Genomic DNA, 21,725 nt, shown 5'->3' with positions numbered 1-21,725 from the left:
TGCTAGGATCCAGGCAGCCTCTGTCAAGTTCAGCCCGCACGCCTGGGGGTTTTTACTTGGGCTTTTCTGGCAGGGGGAGCCTCCACATGGAAGCTTCAGACATGGAAGTCCACCTCATCTCTCCCACTCTGGAGAGAGATATTGTTTTGGCCCAGCCCAGAGTGGTCCAGAAAGTAAGTTTGGTTCTGGGTTCAAAGCCCACTGTTGGAAGCCACAGCTTGAACTTTAGAACCAAATCAGCATGATGGGCCGCTCTCCAGAAGGACCGTAGCCACCCTGTTCAAATAAGAGACTGAACCCCCTGAGGCAGGGAGGTCCTTGACAGGTTCAGTATTAACTTAAAGAAAGAGCCGTGGGGGTGGGGAGAAGGTGGCAGAGTCCGAGGAAGACAGAGCACACTCACCTCGTGTGACGTGAAGGGCACCAGAATCCCAATGCCCCCGGACAGGGTGGTGTAGACGAGGGATTCAGAGCCTCCGGGGATCAGGGTGGTCTTCTGTAAGGAAAGCACGGTCTCCCCGACGTGGTAGTTCATGATCACTTCAGCCTGCAAACCAGAAAGTGAGATGGCACTCTATCGGCACAGCTGGCTTTGGGCGCTGACTACCTCTGGGGGGCCTAGGGTCTGGTTTTAAATGACATGCCATCTAAGACAGATAAGGGCCCTCCGGGGCTCAGGTGCGAAGACTGGGCTGCTGCCACTGCTCACGCGTATAGAACTGTAGACGACCCTTCGCAACTGCTGGGACCCGGTTGGGTCCAGCCTGATTTTGAGCCAGGCAAAGCCCACACTTCTGGGGGTCTCTCAGGCCCGTGTGGAGCAGGGTGGACCGAAGGGAGCAGAACGGACCAGGTGTTCATTAAAACCCTGGAAGAGAAGGCTCATCTGGAGAAAAGCCAACACCCACACTTCCTAGTGACCCTGTGCAGAGAACTCATTCTTTGGGCACAAGGCCAGTAGCCCCGGAGTTCTCATCTCCACACCCACTTTGAGGGTCCGGGGCATGGAAAGGGTCCAACCTTCGAGCCTTGTGAATGGGGGGGTTCGTAGATTGTTGAATAATGAGGAAAATGATGGGAGAGCACAGCCCTGCAGAGGGGCGTTCGGGTCAGGGAGGGGAGGGAGGGGCATTGGGGCGCACTACCTTCTGAGAGGCTCCATTGAGCAGCCCACGGTCCCACAGAGCCTTGTTCCCAGTCGGATCCTCATCCACTTCATCGTTGGTGTTTGGTGGGAGCCTCACCTGTAGAGTAAGAAACAAAAGCCTGGAGATTCGCACCGGGCCCAGCTACGCACAGCCCCCACCTTAATCCAATCTTGTCCTGTCCTGTCCCTGTACAAAGATGCCTGACAACGACTAGTCAACAGGCAGCCGTGGAAGAGTCTTCCCCATCTGTGGCCCGGCAGGCGTGGGAATTGCTCTGATGAGTGACTCATCTCCAGGAAAGGTTTCTCAGGCAAGCAGGAAAATGGGAACAGGTTGGGCTCCAAAGTAATAACGCTCTTACAACTGGGAATTCTAGTAAAAATTGAAAATCCAAACCACCGTTATTTAAGGCCATCGATGTTCATGGCCATCACCAACCATTAAGAAATGGCAAAATTTAGGAAGAACTGGCGGAATTTCAGTAGAATGGTAAAAATATCACGAGGTGGAGGTTTTTCTGTCCTTTCTCAAGACTGCCCTACCTAGGAAGGGGCCATGGCCCTCCCTCTACCCTTCCAGGAAGAAAGTCCTGCTTTTGGAGGCATTGGGCTTCCAGGCCTTGGTTTTACTTAAATAAAGGATGGAGGCCCCACAGATGCTTAATGCCACCAACTCACCACACAGATATTGCCAAACTTGTCGGCCCCAGCCACCGTGTCGTAGTCCAGGAGGCTGGCGGTGGTAACCCAACGGGGGTAGGTGTCATCGGCGAAGATGATGAGCTGGTTCTCGTTCCTCTTGTAGCGGACCCAGATGAAACTCTCCTGGACGTCGGACACGATCACGCGGTGCCCGATGGTCTGGATTCCCGAGATGTAGTTGGCGATGTGCTGAGAGAGGAGAGGGGAGGCGATAAGGCCGGGTAAGGCTGGAGAACCGAAGCCTGGTTGTGTGAAAGCCCCACTGGCTTCCGCTCTCTCCCCATCCCCAACTTGAGCTTCGTGAGAATGGGACTGGCTTTGAAATGCCGTGAATGTTTACTGGCGACTTCCAGCTTCCTATAAGGAGGATGCTCCCAAGTAGAATGACCGGAGGTGGGGTGTTCATTTACCAGACAGAGGACCTCCCCCGCACCTGGATCCTAAAGGAACACCTCTCCCAAAGCAGCAGGTTCTTGCTCTTCAGGCTCAGCTGTGAGGGCAGTGGCCGTGTCTACCGTCTCTATCTTACTGGACACTCCCAAGCGTTTAAGTACAGTGCTCTGCACACAGTAAACGCTCAATAAATGCCAGTGATTGTGAACGATAATCTGTTCCCCAGTGGCTCCCAGCTTGAAGGCAGGTAGGTGGCACTGGCACAATCCAGTCTAACTCCCAATGCTTTAACCTCCCCGCAGACGGCCTACTTACCCAAGGCCCCCAGGAACACTGGGGAACGGATGTGTGCCAGAGCACCCGGTGAGGAAGGTGGGACTGAAAGGTTAATACACTCACCTCTCCAACCCAAGCCCCGCATTCTAGTCTCCAATTTACCGTAACCTTCCCTCTCCTCCTCCTTCCGCCTCCTTCCACCCACTCTAGCCCCTTACTTTGTTCTCACACTTGCGGAGCAATTTCTTCTTTCCAAGGTCGTAGACCCGCAGGAGCTTCCCCACACCGATCAGTACCCGGCCCTGGAATGGAGCGATGGCAGCAGGAACCTCCTCCACTGGGGTCTGCACGTGGGGAGAAGGGGGACAGTGTTTTTAGGATGGAATCACACACACGTGCGCACGTGCGCACATTCTGGGCCCGAAGATCGGTCCTGTCATTTCTTCCACCTCTATCCCAGAATAAGATCCGAAACCTATGTGCTCCGCTCCACCTGTCCAGTACTGACCACATCATTTCTTCTGTAGGCTGAGTATAAAGGTCACCTACTTAAACCAAGGCAGTGCTGGCCAACTAACAGTCACTGACTTGGCCACAGAGAAATGGGGATGGGATAGGAGAGGGTACAAACATGGACCGGATCACTGGTACCCCAAAACTAGCCGGTTCCCTCCTAAGAATGAGAAGGGAAACTGGACAAAATACCTACTCAGATCATGTCTGATATACCCACAACTCCAATCAACTCAGGCAAGAAAGGCTGTGTTCATATTTCTTTGAGGGTGACAGACAAGAGGATAAGTTTTTCAGAATTGCTCCTTGGAATAAGGCAAATTCAATTAGTCAGACAAGTGAAGGGGCCAATTCAGTCTGGCTCTGCCTGAAAAGCCTCTTTTGGGCCCCGGAGAGGGGGAAGTAGGGAAATCCCAGCTTCTGTCAGGTCTCTGTTGCCCATGGGGGACATGAGTGAAGGCTTCTGATCTCACCCTTCCACAAGCCCTGCAGGTCTGACACACAAGCAAGTGGCAACTGAAGGGTCCGTGTCACCTGGGATAGGGAAGTGGGAGCTGATTCTTACCTTGTGCAGAAACTCAAGCTTCTCTCCACTGTTCACCAGCTTGTAGGTGTAGACGAAACCCCCAGCCACAGAGCGGGGATTGAGGATCAGGTCTTTGGCCACCCCGACCAGCACATACCAGTCATCGCCGGTGTTAGAGAACCGGCAGACAGCCACACTGTGGAAAAAGCCACAGGGATCATCTCCAGCCTGGAAGCTTCTGCCCCCTCACCACCCGCTTCCGCCTCTCGAGCCCCCAGCCCCTCCATACCTAAAAGCAGCCTCGTTCTGCTCTAACTGAACCAGATCCAGGGTGTTTCCCTGGATGGGGTTCATGACTCGGACCACTGAGGCCCACTGCCCGTTCCCTGCCTTGGGGGCTCCAAAGATGGATTCCGGCAAGTTTTCATTCAGAAAGGCGGCAGCCATCTCTGCAGCTAGTTCTCTCTCGTCTTCTCCTGCCGCTTCCACCATTTCCTGCCACCCAAAACAGAAAGGCAAAAAGTTAGAGGGGGCTTTGAGGATGCTTGGGGCCTGGGCATTGGAGATGGGGGGTGGGGGTGGGCAAGAGAGAGAGAGAGAGAGAGAAGAACTCTAAAGGCAACTGACACGCATGGGATCCTAAAGCCCGACATAAATCTACTAAATTCATAAATGTGTTCTTGGGACCCAAGATAGAATATACAGAATATGGACAGAAAGCGGGGGAAGGGAAAGGGACATGGACAGTCTTCTGTTAGTGAGAATAGAGGAGCAAAGACAAGCACTTATGGAGGTAACAGAAGAGGCAAAACCAAAATCCAACAGACACATCTCAAAGAAGGTCCCAGGCTAAAAATCTTTGTAAATCTCCTTGTCTGGACAGCATTTCACTCAAAGGAGCTCTGCCTCCCCAGTCACAAATCAGCTCGAGATTTAAATGGACCGTTTCTATTTTGGAGATGGAAGCCTGGTAAGCCACTTTCAAGAGAGTGTTTGTGGGAAAACGAAAGCTAAATGGGCAGAGATCCAGGATGACCGATTAGCAGTTGCGGATGTGAGGATGAACACCTCAGCTCCAGCTGGGGAATTGATTTTGCAGGACTGCCTTTGGCCAAGAGGACTGGCTCAATGACGGACTCAACATGGCCAGCAGGTTTACCCCTGCCCCCAGGGAAGCCAAACAGACCTAATGCCTTAACACTGGCATGGAGAAGGGTCCTGGCACCCAACAGAACAGCCAAAGACCTGGCCCCTCACTGGGTTCTCAGGAAGGAGAACCACACATTTGGTTACCTCTGCCATCTGCTGCTTCCTCTGGGCCTTGGTGGCCTCGGTGTAGGCATTGTGGTCCGTCTCGATGATGATCAGGTTGTTGCTCTCGGGGTGGATAACAAACTTCCTCGGGGTGTACTGCAGCGGGAAGGCCACCTGGTTGAAGACAGCACCCAGTTTCTCCAAAGCCAAAATCCTGAAATAGAAGAAAAAGCAGTTTTTTAGCCATCCTATTTATTTGCTGCTCTGAGGTGGGAAGTGCCCTACATCCAATGGCCTTAGAGTGAGTTGCAGGTATTTGAACATCTTATCGCTGAGGTCTTATTGAACTTCTGAAGAGGCTCTGCCATGAATGCTACCACTAAAGCTAAGCGAATATCTCCCTAAATCCCTCATCGGACCATGATCATCTGGCCCCATTTCAGCACTCTCCTCCCCTCCACCACCACCCAACTCCCTTCCAGTGACTCCTCAAGAAGCGGCAGAAATGACTATGGGATCTCAGGGTCCTTCCCTTCTACTCTTTTTTTTAAATGGTACTTATTAAGTGCTTATTATGTGCCAGACACTGTACTATGCACTGGGGTAGATATAAGTTAATCAGGTTAGAAACAGTCCATGTCCCACACGGCTCATGGTCTTAATCCCTATTACAGAGGAAATAACAGAGGCACAGAGAAGTTAAGAGACTTGCCCAAGGTCACACAGAAGACTAGCGGAGGAGCCGAGATTAGAACCCAGGCCTCCTGACTCCCAAGCCTCTGCTCTTTCCATGCGTGGCTCAGCGGAAAGAGCCCGGGCTTGGGAGTCAGAGGTCATGGGTTCAAATCCCGGCTCTGCCAATTGTCAGCTGTGTGACTTTGGGCCAGTGTCACTTCACGTCTCTGTGCCTCAGTTACCTCACCCGTAAAATGGGGATTAAGACTGTGAGCTCCCTTTGGGACAGTCTGACCACCTTGTAACCTTCCCAGTGCTTAGAACAGTGCTTTGCACATAGTAAGTGCTTAGTAAATGCCGTCATTATTATTACTGACTCACCTCAGTGTATTGGTGGAAATGGCCACAATTCCCTCAGGACACTGCTCAGAAGCAAAACCAGAGGCAAATTCCAGGGTCTCATAGGACAAGGGCGTCAGGTGGAAACGGGACTGGTACGAGTAACTTAGCCACGAGCGACTTGACATGGCCAGCACCTGAGGAAGAAAGTCGTTGCCTTTGGCACTAGCCAGACTCACGGACAGGCTCGGCTACCCCGAGCCTTGTTTCAAACATTTGGGCAGCAAAGTGGAAGGTGGAAGGCTCTGAGGCGGGCACATGAGCACGATGAGAGGACTGGGAAGCTACACGTCGTTAGCACTTGGCAACAGTTCAAAATGCCAGTGGACCAGAAGCACAGCTGGTGTGCACCCAGCTCTATCCATCCCCCTCCTCCCACCAGCGGGTACGATGAGGGGACGGAATTCCTGCAGCTCGGCTCCCAGTTCACTGACCGCCTCTTGGCCCTGCATTCGGACTCGGAAGAGCTTCACGGGGCGGGAGCCGAGATATCTGGTGCGGGTATCAGACAGATCCCCGGTGACAGGATCCAGGACAGTTCTCAGCAACACGCCGTTCTGATATAGAGATAAATGAGAGCGAGAGGGAAATAAAAAAGGGGCAGGGAGAGCCACACTCATTAGGCTGTAGTCACATTGAAGCAAAAGCCTAAAGTTGGCCTACATACAGTGAAAAACCACCTCACATGAACCCATCTTTGTCAGCTTCTCTCCACCGTGGATAAGGAAGCTCTGACAATTCCGGGGCAGGTGGTTGAGAAAGGCCTGGTGGGTTTGAAGGGGGTTGGCTCACTATCCCTCCCCTTTTATACGCCTCCTATGAAACCACACTAAACACCCAGAGGTTTTCAAACCCAAGGGCTGAAAGATGTCAACCACTGGTGACAGGAACCTCAAGAAAATTGAGGCCGACCCGAGCAGAATTTCCTCACTAATCTGTTGCTGCTCACCGGCAGATGCGCTGAGCGGGAAGGTGCTGGGATCGATACTGTCTCTCCTTCTCTGCCAGGCAACCTTCTGGGATGGTCTGAGCCAGCCCAAACCCACCCAGAAGGGGGTCTTGCAGAGTGGGGGCTTTATCTCAGAGGTCGGATGCTCTGCAACTAGGGCAGGCAGACTAGCACACTCCCTTCTCTGGCCGGGACCAGTTAACCAATCTAACCGACCTCCTTTCAAGACACCACCACGAATGCAGGACTGAGCCCTAGGCCTACCACTCAGGTGACTTTCTGCAGCTCTGTTGCCTGTCGACTGGCTGGGGGGAGAAGGGATTCCCAGGGAGTCCTCGATCCCAAAGCAGCCCTCCTTGCTCCCCCGTCACTCACCTGCAGTCCAATGTTCAGGTAGAGGAAGCCGATGGAGCCTCTTTCTCCCAACTCATCCTGCTTCTCGGCCCCACCCATCTCCACGATACACAGGGACTCGGGCTGGGCAGGGAGGGCCTGCATGCTCAAGGGCTGCAGACAGTCCTGGGGAGTGACAGACAGACAGCACAGACTGAGGGATGATGATGGGACGCACCTACAGTGAAATCCCTGGAATCCATCTCTGACCAGAATCTGGACTCCTGTGGCAAGAGAGTATTTTCAGTAGGGTATTACTTGTTCCAGTGTTACCTAGCTGCGATCGAGTCAGAGCAAATTATTAAGGTTCTAGTATTAACCACCCCAATGGCTACTACCAGCGGCAAGAACACGGGCTTGGCAGTCAGAGGCCGTGGGTTCTAATCCCACCTTCGCTACTTGCCAGCTGTGTGACTTTGGGCAAGTCGCTTAACTTCTCTGTGCCTCAGTTACCTCACCTGTAAAAGGGGGATTAAGACTGTGAGCCCCATGTGAGACAATCTAATTGCCTTGTATCTTCCCCAGTGCTTAGAACAGTGCTTGGCACATAGTTAGCGCTTAACAGATACCGTCATCGTTATTATTATTATTATTATTATTATTACCAGAGGTGGCATTAAGCCCAAGGACACCAAATATAGGGTCCACAAGAAGCTGAAAATTGTTTTGTTTAGTTTTTTTTTTTATGGTGTGCGTTACATGCTTACTGGGTGCCAAGCATTGTACTAAATGCTAGGCTAGGTACAATCAGGTCAAGCACAATCCATGTCTAACATGGGGTTCACAGTCTAAGCAGGTGGGAGTAGAAATTAATCCCCATTTTAGGAATGAGAAAACTGAGGCTCAGAAAAGTTAAGTGACCTACCCAAGGTCACACAGCAGGCAACAAGCAGAGTCAAGATTAGAACCCAGGTCCCCTGACTCCCAGGCTTGTATTCGTTCCACTCGGGCACACTGCTTCCTCAGCTGCCGGAGGGGGACTCACCATCCACAGGGAAGCAGCGTGGCTCAGTGGAAAGAACCCGGGCTTTGGAGTCAGAGGTCATGGGTTCAAATCCCGGCTCTGCCAATTGCAGGCTGTGTGACTTTGGGCAAGTCACTTCACTTCTCTGGGCCTCAGTTACCTCACCTGGAAAATGGGGATTAAAACTGTGAGCCCCCCCATGGGACTACCTGATCACCTTGTAACCTCCCCAGCGCTTAGAACAGTGCTTTGCACATAGTAAGCGCTTAATAAATGCCATTACTATTATTATTATTATTAAATGACAGAGGGACTCTTCTAGCAGCAGAGGATACAGCTTAGGGTCTAGAATCTCCTCAGTACTGCAACGGCAATATCACACTACCGTCTATTGCATCAATCAGTGGTATTTACTGAGCGCTTACTGTGAGGAGCGCACTCTACTAAACGCTTGGGCGACTCTTGGTAGATGCATCCCCGGCCCACAGGGAGCATACGGTCTATGGAAGATGGACATTAAAATAAATTACAGCTGTGTACATAGATGCTGTGGGGTTGAGGGTGGGGTGAATATAAAGTACTTATAGGGCACAGATAATGCAGAAGGGAGGAGTAGAGGAGATAAGAGCTTAGTCAGGAAAGTCCTCTTGGAGGAAATGTGGTTTTAATAAGACTTTGAAGATGGGGGGAGTGGTCGTCTGTCAGATATGGAGGGGGAGGAAGTTCCAGACCAGAGGGAGGATGTGAATGCAAACTTCACATGTATCAATTGAGAAGCAGTGTGGCTTAGTGGAAAGAGCACGGTCTTGGGAGTCAGAGGTGGTGGGTTCAAACTCCGGCTCCGCCACTTGCCAGCTGTGTGACTTTGGGCAAGTCACTTAACTTCTCTGGGCCTCGATTACCTCATCTGTAAAATGGGGATTAAGACTGTGAACCCCCTTTTGGGTCAGGGACTTTGTCCAACCTGATTTACGTGTATGTACCCCACCATGTTGCCAATGTGTACTATATGTTCTCAATTTGTACTTCCCAAGCGCTTAGTACAGTGCTCTGCACACAGTAAGCGCTCAATAAATATGATTGAATGAATGAATGAATGAATGAATCAATTCCATTTTGGGGGGGAGAAATAAAATGATACAACCACAAAGAGGATGGGAATGCGAAAAGGACCCTTCACTTGATACTTTGAGAGGTTTAAAGTTAGATGGAAGCGTGAAAATGTATTTACTTTTGATGTCCTCTGGGGAGGAATAAAGATATACAACTGGAGTCTCCTTGTGGTCAGGGATTGCGTCTACATCAGGCAACATCCAATGTTCTGTTCAGCCCCCAAAGCGGGGAGCAGATGAGGGGACAGGCAGAGGCCATGGTCTCATCAGCTTGCTGAGACAGAGCTTGGAAGCCCTGGTGTGCCAGGAGATTGGGCCCCCACTCACCGAAGGGTCCAGGGAGATGATCCTGACGGTGTTATCCACCAGCCCCACGGCCAGGAAGCGAGAACGCTGCTCGCCTGGGGGCACGTTGGCCAAGCTCATACACACCACGTCGGCTGACATCTCCTTCCGTTCCGTGTATTCATTCAGCTGACCCGACTGCAGAGGCAAAGCAGGGATAAATGGTTCATCGACCACAGCGGAGCAGGCCACGCCAACATACCCAACTGCAACCCCAGTCCGAGCTCAAACCCTCTCAGCTTCAGCTGAGACACCACATCCTCCAAGAAGCAGATCCCCACAACTCTTCGGGTACACCTAGCCCTGTTAGGATAAGAGAACCTGTTTCTGGTTTTGGTTGGGGAAACCATTTGAGAAACTCCGGATAACCTCCAAGTGAACCACAAAATGTGAACCCCGACCTTGGAGATGACCCCTACAGACTTGGCGGCTGGTGATTTCTCAGAATTGTTCATCCCAAGCCTCTGACGGGTTTTCAGAGTTTCCAATCAGGGAGGAAAAGGTCCCAAATGGGGGCTTCTGGCCTTTTATCTCTTTGAAGCTTGGCCTATCCCCAGTCATATTCCCCTTAAAAACCCTAGCCCTCTTTCGCTCCTGTGCTCAAAATGAAAAGTAGGCACCTCTGTCACCATCAACATCAGCTTTAAATCCTTTTTTATTCATCTCTCAAACTTCCCACCCACGTGTCACATCTGGACCACCGTCAGTGAAGCTCACAGCTCCTAAGGCCTGAAGCCCCTGAAGGACAGATACTGGGTCTAATTCCCATTTGTGTATTCTCCCCTAGTGCTTACTCAGTACAGTGCTCTAAACATGGTAAGCACTCTACAAATCCTACTACTAAGGGCATTCTGGGCCACCTGGATACTAATCAGCTAGGGAGATAAACATTTACAATGTTTAAAAAGAAATTAAGGAAAGATCACAGGCAGTCTGTGCCATTTTTACAGGAACCCCGGGAGGCAAGTCACATCCAGAGACCACGACTGGGTATGTTGCAAGGTATTACACATTGGAACCCGGCCTGCAGCTTCTAGCTTTTTTTTATAGGAAAGATTTGGAGAGCAGAGGTGAGTAGGTTAAGGAGAAGCTAAGGAGAAGCTAACAGGCTGCAGTCCTGTAAAGTAAACACTTAAATGGGAAAGGGTGAGGAGAGGGATGCTTTGGATGGAATTTCCTTACACTCTTAGATCCAGGAGGCTGCTTCCTCCAATGTAGGATCTGTGCATTATCTGAAAGGATTTAACCTAGGGCTGACTTCTGACTTCAGTTCTCTCAGGGAACACATCTGAGACAGACAAGAACACGGTCCCTCACTTCCAACTCTCAACCCCACAGCCGTGGACAAATTGGTTCAAAGTCACGTACGGGGTCCATCTCAAAGTAGACCAGTTCTCCTCCAGTCAAGGCAATCACCACTTGCCGCTGGTTCACGGCACACTTTACGATAGTCTTCTTTCCCGGAGTCTTCCACTCATTCACTCTCTTGTCTGCTCGGATATGACGGATACCGTCTGGGTATACCTAGAGATTAAACCAGAAGGGGATTGATTTCACAGTCACTCGGGTGGTCCCTCACTCATACCTCCCTTCCTGTTGAACCAAAAGCTCCTACAGCCCTTAGTCAATGGCAATGGACAGTTGGTCAACCCAAGTGGGAGCAACAGGTCACAGGAGAGATCAACTTTAAACCAATTGTTTGATTTATGCTGTCTGGCCTGTCTACCTGTTTTGTTTTGCTGTCTGTCTCCACCCTTCTAGACTATGAGTCTGTTGTTGGGTAGGGATTATCTGTTGCCAAATTGTACTTTCCAAGCGCTTGGTACAGTGCTCTGCACACAGTAAGCGCTCAACAAATATGACTGAATGAATGGTTCCAGTAAGCCCAAAGTTGGGATCATTCTCACCCTTTAACAGTTAGGGAACTCAAGGGCAATTATTTCATCAGCAAGTTAGTGGCAGAATTGACATAAAATCCTGGATTCTTGGTTTCCAGTGGTAAAAAGTACCCAACTAAGCTATTCTGCCTCTGGGAAAGGCCAAAGAGGCTTATTACTGTCATGTTCTTGACCAAACCTGGGGACATCCTGTCAGGTCACAACAGCCAATACCTCAGTAGTGGGCAAAAAGCAGATCTGTCCACAGGATGACTTGAACTCCTTACCTGCACCAAAGCATCATCTCCCAACAGGGAGCACGACAAGGTTGGGGTGGTACCCAGGAATCCAGAATCAGTCACTTCCTCTACAGTTTCTCCGATGGATAGAACCAGGGTGGCATTCACGAAAGACACGATGATGTAGGCATCAAATTCGTCTAGGGAAAGAAGAGTGGGAGAGAGGAGCTGGTTAGCTGGGCACCTGCAAGAGCTCCAACCCTAAGCAAGCCTTCATATATACACAGAACTAAGAGGTCCTTTACAGAAGCCCACCGAGAGCCCAACTCCTTATCTGTGGTCACCAGCTCTCGGCAAACTCAAGGTTGGAAAACGTACAAAGTGCCCCAGCAGCAAGTCACCAGCCTCTCGAAGCGCAAGCCCAATCACTGAAGCAAATGACAGTCTCCCCAGCTTGGAAAAGGACTTATTTTCCAGTTCTGCCGAGACGTGGACATCTCAAATACGAGCTCAAATGAGCTAAAATTTACCCTAAGCAAAATCAGAAATTTATGTCCAGGTGGGGTTAAGTTGATACTGTAGTGATCTGGGGATGGGCAGAGATGACTTATAGAGCAAATGGAGAACACCACACTCTCTAGTAGGTGCTGAAGCTGAAGATATGTGACAGCTGCCCAATCACAGCCCAAAGGAGATACTACTGGGCACAGAAAACCCTCCCAACTGCTTCCATTACAAACTGCAAGAGAATTATTACAGAGCCAAGGCCCAAGGGGAGGAAATGTAAAGTAACCCAAATTACAGCAAGGATAATTGTAATGGGGCACAAGGGTAGAAGTGGGGGACGATCCTAGACCTTCCTGATATGAAAAGGAATAGAGGCAAGAGGAAAGTTTACACTGCCAGTCTTTGACCTTTGTAGACAGTTATTATGGCATAATGACTTAAGAAGCAAATTTCTGTGGACCGAGAATGATTGACTAAAACCAATTATTCCCTTAAGGAAACAGATAAACCAACACCTCTATTTATTTTACTTGTACATATTTATTTTGTTAATATGTTTTGTTTTGTTCTTTGTCTCCCCCTTCTAGACTGTGAGCCCACTGTTGGGTAGGGACCGTCTCTATATGTTGCCAGCTTGTCCTTCCCAAGCGCTTAGTACAGTGCTCTGCACACAGTAAGTGCTCAATAAATACAATTGAATGAATGAATGAATAAGTTCCTGTAGTAGACCAGAGGGCTAGACCTGTACATGAAACTGTCTTAATACTCCTTAAATTAGTCCAGTAGGTTCAGGGCATCAGATTTCCATGACATACCCAATTTCAGCCCAAATTATCCAGATTAAAGCCTGTGGATCTTCTCGGCAACCTTTGGAGATTTTTCTTTGGCTTGGAATGCTTGCCCAGGGTGTGTGCCCCCCTCCCCCTCCTTTTCTTTTTTCCCTTTCTGAGAGTTACAGCAACATTGTGTATGAAAAGTCAAGACCAGGAAAAGCTCCTGATGAACTTTCTGGGTGGCAACTATCAGATCAGGGGAGGAAGCCATACGGGGCTGGGCTCTTAAAGGGCTGACAAACTAAGGCGGACATCTGCTCCTCGTTTTTTAGGTCAAGGAGTCCTGTTCATGTTTCTTCTATTTCTATACAAAGCCTAGAAGCGCGGGCTTCTGGGGTTCAAGTCTGGCAGTGCCAGTGAATGAGAGAGAGAGAAAGAAAGAAAATGTGTACGTGAGAAATTACTTAAGGTTGGTCCCAGAGTCCAAAACAGGGAACCTCTTAACAGTTGGTCCTGTGTTAGAGGCTGCAGGCAAATTCATTCCAAGCTCCCTCCCTCCACCCATCTCTTTTTAGCCCAGGGCCTTGCTCACTCACTGTACTAAGCAACTGTGAGTTTTGTTAATGGGGGTGGAATTCCTATGCTGCCCAATAGGAAAGAAGCCTAACCAATATATATACACCAAGAGAAAAAAAAAAAATCCACCACACTGAAACCTAGAAGGCACAGAGATTCACAATACTGTAACTGCTTGTCCAGCAATCCACTGGTGGGGTATTAGATGACAGCAGAGTCATTTACGGCTCAAATGCCAAAGATGAAATCTCTCCCAGGAACTCTTCTGCAATTCGCCCACCAAGAACACTATTTCTAACCTAGCACACACATGCTTGAGTGACCCCGAACAAGCAACCGCATTCTTTGTTTTTCTCTTTGGCCAGAAACGGAGGCCCTTTCCACGCCCAAATACTTTCAGGCATATGAGAAGCTGACTCTCCACATTAGTAGCGCTCACCCTGTACCTGAGGGTAAAATTCTCTAGTAATTTGGGTGCAGTCCACTGATGGAAAAGAGAAACCCAAAGAGAACACAAGGTTTTACAATTTGGCTTCCTGTAAGCCGTAGTTGAAGGAGATGCTTCGCTTGGCACTCGCCATTTGAAAGAACATTGTTGAGCAGGACTGCCAGTTATCGCCTGGCTGAAAGTTTACAGAGGGAGGCTTTCATTTCTGCCCCTTGTTTCCCATTACTAGATCCTGACACCAGCAGGGCCTCGCAAGACAATGAATGAAAGTCATCGAAGTCCTGGCAGCCGTTTCCCAGTTGTCTGAGCTGGCCCAAAATGGGAAAGTGACCGCCCCAAAAGGTGATGTGTTTTTCCTACGGGTGCCAACCTCACCCAGAGACCGATGGAACTAACTACAGTGAGGACCACAAGGCGACTGACTTCTAAGGAGCCACTGGAGTACAGAGATAGCATGGCTTAGGGAGAAGAGCACAGGCTTGGGAGTCACCGGATGCGGGTTCTAATCCCGGCTCCATCACTCGCCTGTTGTGTGACCTTGGGCAAGCTACTTCACTTCTCTGTGCCTCGGTTCCCTCACCTGTAAAATGGGGATGAAGACTGTGAACGCCACGTGGGACAACCCGATTACCTTGTATCTACCTCGGCGCTTAGAACAGTGCTTAGCACATAGTAAGCGCTTAACGATTACCGTAATTATTATTATATGCTCAATGGTGCTGCGTCAACTGACATCTTGATCAGTAAATTTCTTGAGCTGAAGAGCACTGACCGATTTTCAACCATCACAGCTCGTTCCTGCAATCACTCCCCAAACTCCCGAAAGCATGTTCTGGACACCTGTATATATGTATGTACATAGCTACTACTCTATTTATTTATTTATTTTACTTGTACATGTCTATTCTATTTATTTTATTTTGTTAGTATGTTTGGTTTTGTTCTCTGTCTCCCCCTTTTAGACTGTGAGCCCACTGTTGGGTAGGGACTGTCTCTATATGTTGCCAACCTGTACTTCCCAAGCGCTTAGTACAGTGCTTCGCACACAGTAAGCGCTCAATAAATACGATTGATGATGATGATGATGACACTCTGCGGCTTCTTCCTGAGCAGAAGTCAGCTGGGATCAGTACAAAATGACCCAAAGGGACGGGTGGATCCTTACTCCCCTCCCCACCATACCTGATCACGGATCAGTTGCCATAAGGCTACTAATCCCTGCAAGTGTGTTACAGGCTGCAAAAAGCCCCACATCAGGTTTTATTTGCAGCATGTCCCTAGGGAGTTATAAATATTTATGTGGCTCTTTATTCAGTCTTGTGGGACGGTGCTAACAAACCCACAATCAATAAACCTATTAATCTGACTGAACAAAGTAAACACGTGAACCAGTAACTGCTGTAGCACAGCCCCCACCAGAGAGATAAAGGCTTAGTCACCACAGACTGAGGGGAGCCATTGTGCCCGGTCTCAGTGAGCCCTTTGGCTCAACCCCTACTGGGCTGGTCCAATGAAAGTAAGCGGGAGGGGAACGTTCCCCCTTCCGTCCACTTCCCCATTGTGCGAAAATCCCGGCTGGACAGTCACCGGCTAGCCTGGGCCCCTCTAAAATGAAACAAACTACTGGGATGATTAGCTGGGCGATCCAGGAGTTCACCAAAAAATCCCCCAAAAAACCACCCACCCCCATTCAGACTAAAAACATTTTGCCCAAATTATCCAATCCACCTTGTTTTTCTAACACGGACACCGCCTACACTGCTTTTCTCCAGCCTCAATCAGGTCCCTGAACGTGGAGCATACTTTCCTGGGACCCTTCACCTCTCGGCTCCGAGGTGTCTCAGGGTGGGGAGAAGATAATTCCTCAGTCTCTAGCCTGGCCAAGAAGCAGTGTTCCTGGCATGTTCCCTAGGACTTGACAGGAGGATATGGTTGGGGGTGGGACACCGGGTAAACAGCTTTTTGCCTCCATGCTGAAGGTCTGAGGAGGTGGAAGCACCCTGTCATTTCAATGCAGTTGGATTTCCACCTGCAGAGCTGCACTCTGGGAATTGCTTTGCCGTCCAGGCAGCCCCAAGACTTGGCATTTCCCTCTCCCTGGGTAGCCTGCAAGCCAGCACAGTTGACCCTATCAGTAGGTACACACCTGTGGTGATCAGCACCTCCACCAGCCACCTGTGGAAGAGAAAAAAAGGCTTGGTATTGGTAGTGTGCATCGCCAAGTACCAGCCAGGGTTAGTTAGTATTTGCCTTGAAGACTGCAACCTGTGCGGATAAGATGACTAAGTCACCCACCTGTAACCTGGGGCTTCTGGAGAAAAGGAATGGACACGGAGGCAAGAAAGGAGTGATAAATGGCTCAGATTAGACAAACTCTGTGGAGGCTTGATTTCCAGCTTATTACCCGATCCTAAGCCCCACCATGCACACGGCTCCCATCACTCACTTTGCTCAGGCTGTGTTGCACGTTGGGAGGATTTTCATGTGAACTGGAACTACGGACTAGGGGGTGGAGTAGTAATAATTTAGGGCAAAGCTGGCACATTTCTTGAAACTTCCAGGATGCTTTCCACATTCCCTCACTCTGTTCAAGGTATCTCTGGTTTATAATAAACTCCAAAGGCCTGGCACTCCTGCAAGATGTTGCAAGATAAATGTACTACGGTTGTCCTTGAGTTACATTTCTGGGAACACAACTCTGAAATCTCTCAAAAAAGTGTGAATCTGGTAATTCTCTAGAGCCAGGGTGTACCATGGCCTCGTTCCCAGCTATTTCCTGTTCAGAACCCTAAAGCCAGCTCGAGGGTGATATCCATTCAAGTCGATCTCTAACTAGCTAGGTAATTACATTCCTCTATTAACGTCCAAGTTCACTCTTGGGATAGCGCCACAAAACTAAAATATTAAATAGACCTCAAGACCTTTTAACGCTTATAATATGTTCTGAGTTAGGCCCTGGGGGTAACTTACCCACCCTCAGATATTCTTAAACAAAGGTTACAACACTGTCAAAGGGACCACTGGGTCAGGATCACTACTTTGGAATGGGAAACTTGAATGCTCTACTAGACGTCGTGATTCGCTTTCAACTTTTAAGGTGGCGATTATTCCATCTTTGCTTAAAATGATTCAATCTCATTAGCTTCTGAAGGCCTTAAAACTAGTAGTTAGGCTTCCTCCACTTCCCTTCAACTCTGCAAACTCCATAATGCCAGCCTTCCCTGCTACTCAGAGATAGTTCAAGCAGGGAATCCTTGGCTTCCTTGAACAAAACTGCCCATACCCGGCTTCTCACACTAGCCAAATCCCCCTACAAAAGAGCATTATCCTCTGGTACTAGGTTTTAGAAAAGTAAAATTAAAACTCTCGGCACTCAGAATAATGAGCTAGGAGAGCACTGAAACACCACCTGTTGCTTTCTTAAGAATTGAAACAACCTGGAAAAACAAAAAAATTCCAGGGAGGCAGGTTTTCATGGCAATAAACTTGGGGCAAGCCCTACGACCTCATGGGACTCCACTGTCACCTGGTAGCCTCTCCCACGTTCCTGCGGGAGGGCAGTGAAAGGTTGGAAGAAGTAGCTGCCAATTCCTAGGTCCACTTTCCCTCTCCCTAATTCATCCATGGAGTTCAGAATCCGGAGGTCTGGCTGCTTAAAAATTAGCCACAACCAGGTGGCCTGAGTGACAAAAAGGGGATGACTGACGAAACAGATCCTGAACTGGTCAAGAGAACGAAAAACTCCCAAAGCTTGTGCTGGATAGAGAGGCAGAAGCATCTTGACTGCAGCCTCTAGCCTTTAAAGTCTTGGCACCTTGTCGAGCCGGTGGGGAAAGACCGCCTACCTTCAATGTGTCGCCGAACAGTCCAGACAGCGTTGGGGTTACCCGGCAGTTCGGAGACAGCCATTTCGGACACCTGCCAGGTGGAGAAAGACCAATTAGCAAAAGCCCCGCCAGAAATAGGAAAGCAACTCAATTGGTGATTGATCTCAGAGGCTAAAATCTAAGTACCCAGAAAGGACGACGGCAGCTATGTCAATAACCACGTCTGTTTTCTCAGCGACAGACACAGAGCACGGTCAACATTTTCATGACCTATGCCGGATCCCTGGAGGAGCCTAGCAAGGTTAAATCCTATCTCTGGCCTTTGACAGGGATAGAACAGCTTTGCCTGGAGGGCAGTGAAAGTTTGAAGAGTTGGCTTCTCTTCTCACTACAGCAATCCCGCACTCGAGTCTCTGATTAGGAAACAGCTGCACAGATTGTCCAGGACCCTCTGTAAAGTGGGACTTAAAGGAAGCTCGTCAGTGGCTCTGCTTGAGTCCTTACAGATGACTGGACCAAGGAAGCATGCCATAGGGAAGATTAAAGTCTTCCAGGTTCAAAGATTTTCTTCAAACTAAAATTAGGAAATCAACTTTGCACCCTAGTCAAACCAAACCAGAAGCCCCTCTCAGAGGTAGCTAAAGATAGCACGATGGCGCAGAGAGAATGCCTAACATTTCAATTCTTAGCCTGCAGCAAAAGTTCTGGAGCAGGCAGTTCAATAGAGCCAGGCCTTTTTTTAATGGAATTTGTTTAGTGCTTACTAAGTGCCTGGCACTGTACTAAGCACTGTGGTAGATGCAAGATAATCAGGTTGGACACAGTCCCACATAGGGCTCACAGTCTTAATCTCCATTTTACAGATGTGGTAACTGAGGCACAGAAGTTAAATGACTAGCCCAAGGCCCACAGCAGACGAGTGGCGGAGCCGGGATTAAAACCTAGGTCTTTCCGACTCCCAGGCTTGTGCTCTAATGCTAGGCCACACTGTTTCTCTAAGATGAGAGGCAAGGAAAATGACTCAATCAACACTAAAAACAATGAGGCAAAAATGGCTCATGGAAAGTAAATGGTGAATGATTTGTTGTTTGGCCATCTCATTTTGAAAGGCAGATTATTTTCTATGCTGAGTCTGATAATGGAAGTTTCCTCATTTCCACTTAATCCCTTTTTTGACTTCTTATTTCTCCATTCGAGTAATCTTTAATTCACCCAACAAAAGGAATAGCTTTTAGCTCCAACTTCATTATTACAGGTCTTCGGGGCTCGAGTGATCAAGCCCATTTCTTCCTTTCATTCATTGAGTCAATCGTATTTATTGAGCGCTTACTCGTGTGCAGAGCGCTTGGGAAGTACAAATCGGCAACATACAGAGACAGTCCCTACTCAACAACAGGCTCACAGTCTAGAACTCCTTATCATACGATCCGAAAGATCAGACCTTACCTCAAGTCCATGCCTCAAGACCCTCAAAGATGACCGAGGTCCTCTACCACAGGCCACATAGAGTTGTGGGGTGTCTTCATTAGCCAGATCAGCTATCTGCACAAAAGAAGAAAGGTTAAAAGAGAACTCCTGTAGACAGACCTGCTTACTGTGCAGGGCCACTAGCAGTGATCAAACCCCAGTTTTCTGAGCTGGACACCCAAGACTGCTATTCTCCAGGTCGCTGACAAGTATTGAGAGTTTCCAATCGGGACAGAAGAGAGCCAAATGCTTTCTGGACTAGGAGCTCTTTGAAGCCTGGCCCCTCCGAGCCTCATCCCCCTCAAATCGCGGTCTCCTTTTTGTCTCCACTTCCAAAATGAGAAGTGGGCAACTATGATCTCACAAACAAAACCCTCTCTGCTTGCCTGCTGTTACCAAACACAGCTTTGACCCCAAACACTGCTCAAGATGTCCCTTCATACTTTTGACACCAAGTAGGCAAATGAGCTTTGCCATGAAACCCTCATTCTGCTGGCAGAAATTCAACAGGTGAAAGTCACTTGGCAACTTCAAACAAGCAAAGTCAACCAATCAGTGGTATTTATTGAGCGCTTACTATGTGCAGAGCACTGTACTGAACGCTTGAGAGTACAACAAAACAGAGTTAGCAGATATGTTCCCTTCCCATAAGCTTTTACTTTCTAAGACAAAACACGAAGGCCATTAACTCTTTTGGCCAGCACTAGTTTTCATTCCATTATATTGAAAGCAACCTGCTTTTAAATGTTTAATCTCCCAAGACTGCTGAACCCCTGATTTGGAGAACTTCACCTCTGGTTGGAATCAGCATTCATTCTGAATCCACCTTTAGCCTGAGATAGAATGCTTTGGTCAGAGCACCCCAGCCACACATACCACTCGGACTCTTGCCAGTGCACAGAAACAAAAAATTTAGTTTCCCTTCAGAAAATCAGAAGTACACCACCTGGGGATATTTAGATTTGGATTCACCTTCTGTTGGTTTAGGCTGACTTCTTTCAAATAGGCAGGGTCACACCTGGGTTGTTTTGACCCAGTGGCATAGCCCCTGGCAGATGCCCAGTGCCCCCTCCCTGATAACCACTCAGAGATGAAAGGGGGATGTAGCAACTTTTCAGAGGAGCAGTGACATAAATGCCCAAGTAGTCACCCACTTCCTCCTGCCACGCCCCACAAAGCATGCATATATATGCATTGGTGATGGACACCGAGAAGGGCAAGCATCATTCTGTTCCTCCAAGAGCCCTTGGATGTCTCTGCCAGACCCATGGGTCTTTAGCTTGACCCAGTATGGCATGGTCCAGGTCACGTTTGACAAGCACTCAGACCAACTCTGCAAATGAGGAAAGCTAGGAAGTCTCTTCATAGCAAATCTCAGAGAAGAGACAGGAAGAATCATCATCACTTCAGACCAGTCATAAACCCTCTGAATTAACCAGAGGAGGTCTTTCCCCACCCACCAAAGGCAACACATACAAAGTCTGATGACCAGATGCCAAATAATCCTCCCACCAAGAGCTGGTAGCTGCTCCTACTAGTAAAGAGAAAGGAACCATCCCAGGATCTAGTACAGTGCCCAAGACATACAGAGTAAGTGTTTAACAAGCACCACAATTATTATTATTATTATTATTATTAAAGGACAAGCTGTACCTGGCAGAACAAGATGGGGGAGAGGCTGTCCAGCTCATCCACCAGCACCAAGTTCTTTAGAGGTCGAGGCTGGAAGAAGAAGGTGTCTCCCTCTTCCAAAGGCATGGCAGAAGAGAACTCTGGCTCCTCATCATCATCTCCCAGGTGGGCGATCTGATACAGGTAACTGGAAGGGGGAGCAGAAGGGCCACAGGCTTTCAGTCAGCACAATCCCCACTGGGAGAAAGGATCAGGGTGTGAGGCTCAGAAAGAAAAGAACCCTAGGGCTGATGAGCCTTCAAGCTGATTTATAATTCTCCTTCAGAATTTCAGCAAGAAAAATGACTACTCCCTCTACAGAAACAATGGTTATTGCAAAACTGTTTCTGAACTGCAGGCAAGAAGGTATCTGATACAACTGATGTACAACAGATGGTAACGGTATCTCTCAACAATTCATTTAAATGGAGGGGCGTGTACAAGTCACAGGCGATCCAAAGAACTCATTCTAGTTACTGGTTTCACCTTCCACTGACCCACTCTTAATAACTGGTTGTGATTTGGGCCAGTCGCTCATTCCAAGTCCTGGAAATTTGGCATAGTCTTCTACTAGCCAAAGTTAAAGCAACCTGGTTTGGAAGCTAGGGAGAGATTCTCAAGGCCCAGGCCCATGGATGAACCCTACGGAATCGTTCCCCAATTTTACGTACCATTATCAGCTTCACTACTGT

At 48.9% G+C, this 21,725-nt stretch overlaps 1 protein-coding gene across 1 annotated transcript in view; it reads right to left on the bottom strand.

Annotated features, from left to right (window-relative positions):
• SF3B3 (splicing factor 3b subunit 3) overlaps positions 1–21,725 on the bottom strand; it is a 40,258-nt gene that overhangs the window by 1,716 nt on the left and 16,817 nt on the right. Inside the window, exons 9-24 of the mRNA XM_038754168.1 lie at positions 21,016–21,181; positions 19,342–19,437; positions 17,914–17,986; positions 11,813–11,964; positions 11,017–11,172; positions 9,631–9,786; positions 7,210–7,353; positions 6,320–6,442; positions 5,868–6,022; positions 4,851–5,025; positions 3,847–4,052; positions 3,597–3,753; positions 2,737–2,862; positions 1,826–2,038; positions 1,146–1,244; positions 404–547 (exon numbers count right to left, since the gene is read on the bottom strand). Of these exons, the coding sequence (XP_038610096.1) occupies positions 404–547; positions 1,146–1,244; positions 1,826–2,038; positions 2,737–2,862; positions 3,597–3,753; positions 3,847–4,052; positions 4,851–5,025; positions 5,868–6,022; positions 6,320–6,442; positions 7,210–7,353; positions 9,631–9,786; positions 11,017–11,172; positions 11,813–11,964; positions 17,914–17,986; positions 19,342–19,437; positions 21,016–21,181 (2,341 nt within the window). The remainder of the gene's footprint in view (positions 1–403; positions 548–1,145; positions 1,245–1,825; positions 2,039–2,736; positions 2,863–3,596; positions 3,754–3,846; positions 4,053–4,850; positions 5,026–5,867; positions 6,023–6,319; positions 6,443–7,209; positions 7,354–9,630; positions 9,787–11,016; positions 11,173–11,812; positions 11,965–17,913; positions 17,987–19,341; positions 19,438–21,015; positions 21,182–21,725) is intronic.

This window comes from Tachyglossus aculeatus, chromosome 11, assembly GCF_015852505.1.
Source record: "Tachyglossus aculeatus isolate mTacAcu1 chromosome 11, mTacAcu1.pri, whole genome shotgun sequence".
Lineage (NCBI taxonomy): Eukaryota > Metazoa > Chordata > Mammalia > Monotremata > Tachyglossidae > Tachyglossus > Tachyglossus aculeatus.
The sequence above is the reverse complement of the archived record's forward strand: the minus strand, read 5'-3'. Positions and strand labels throughout refer to the sequence as shown.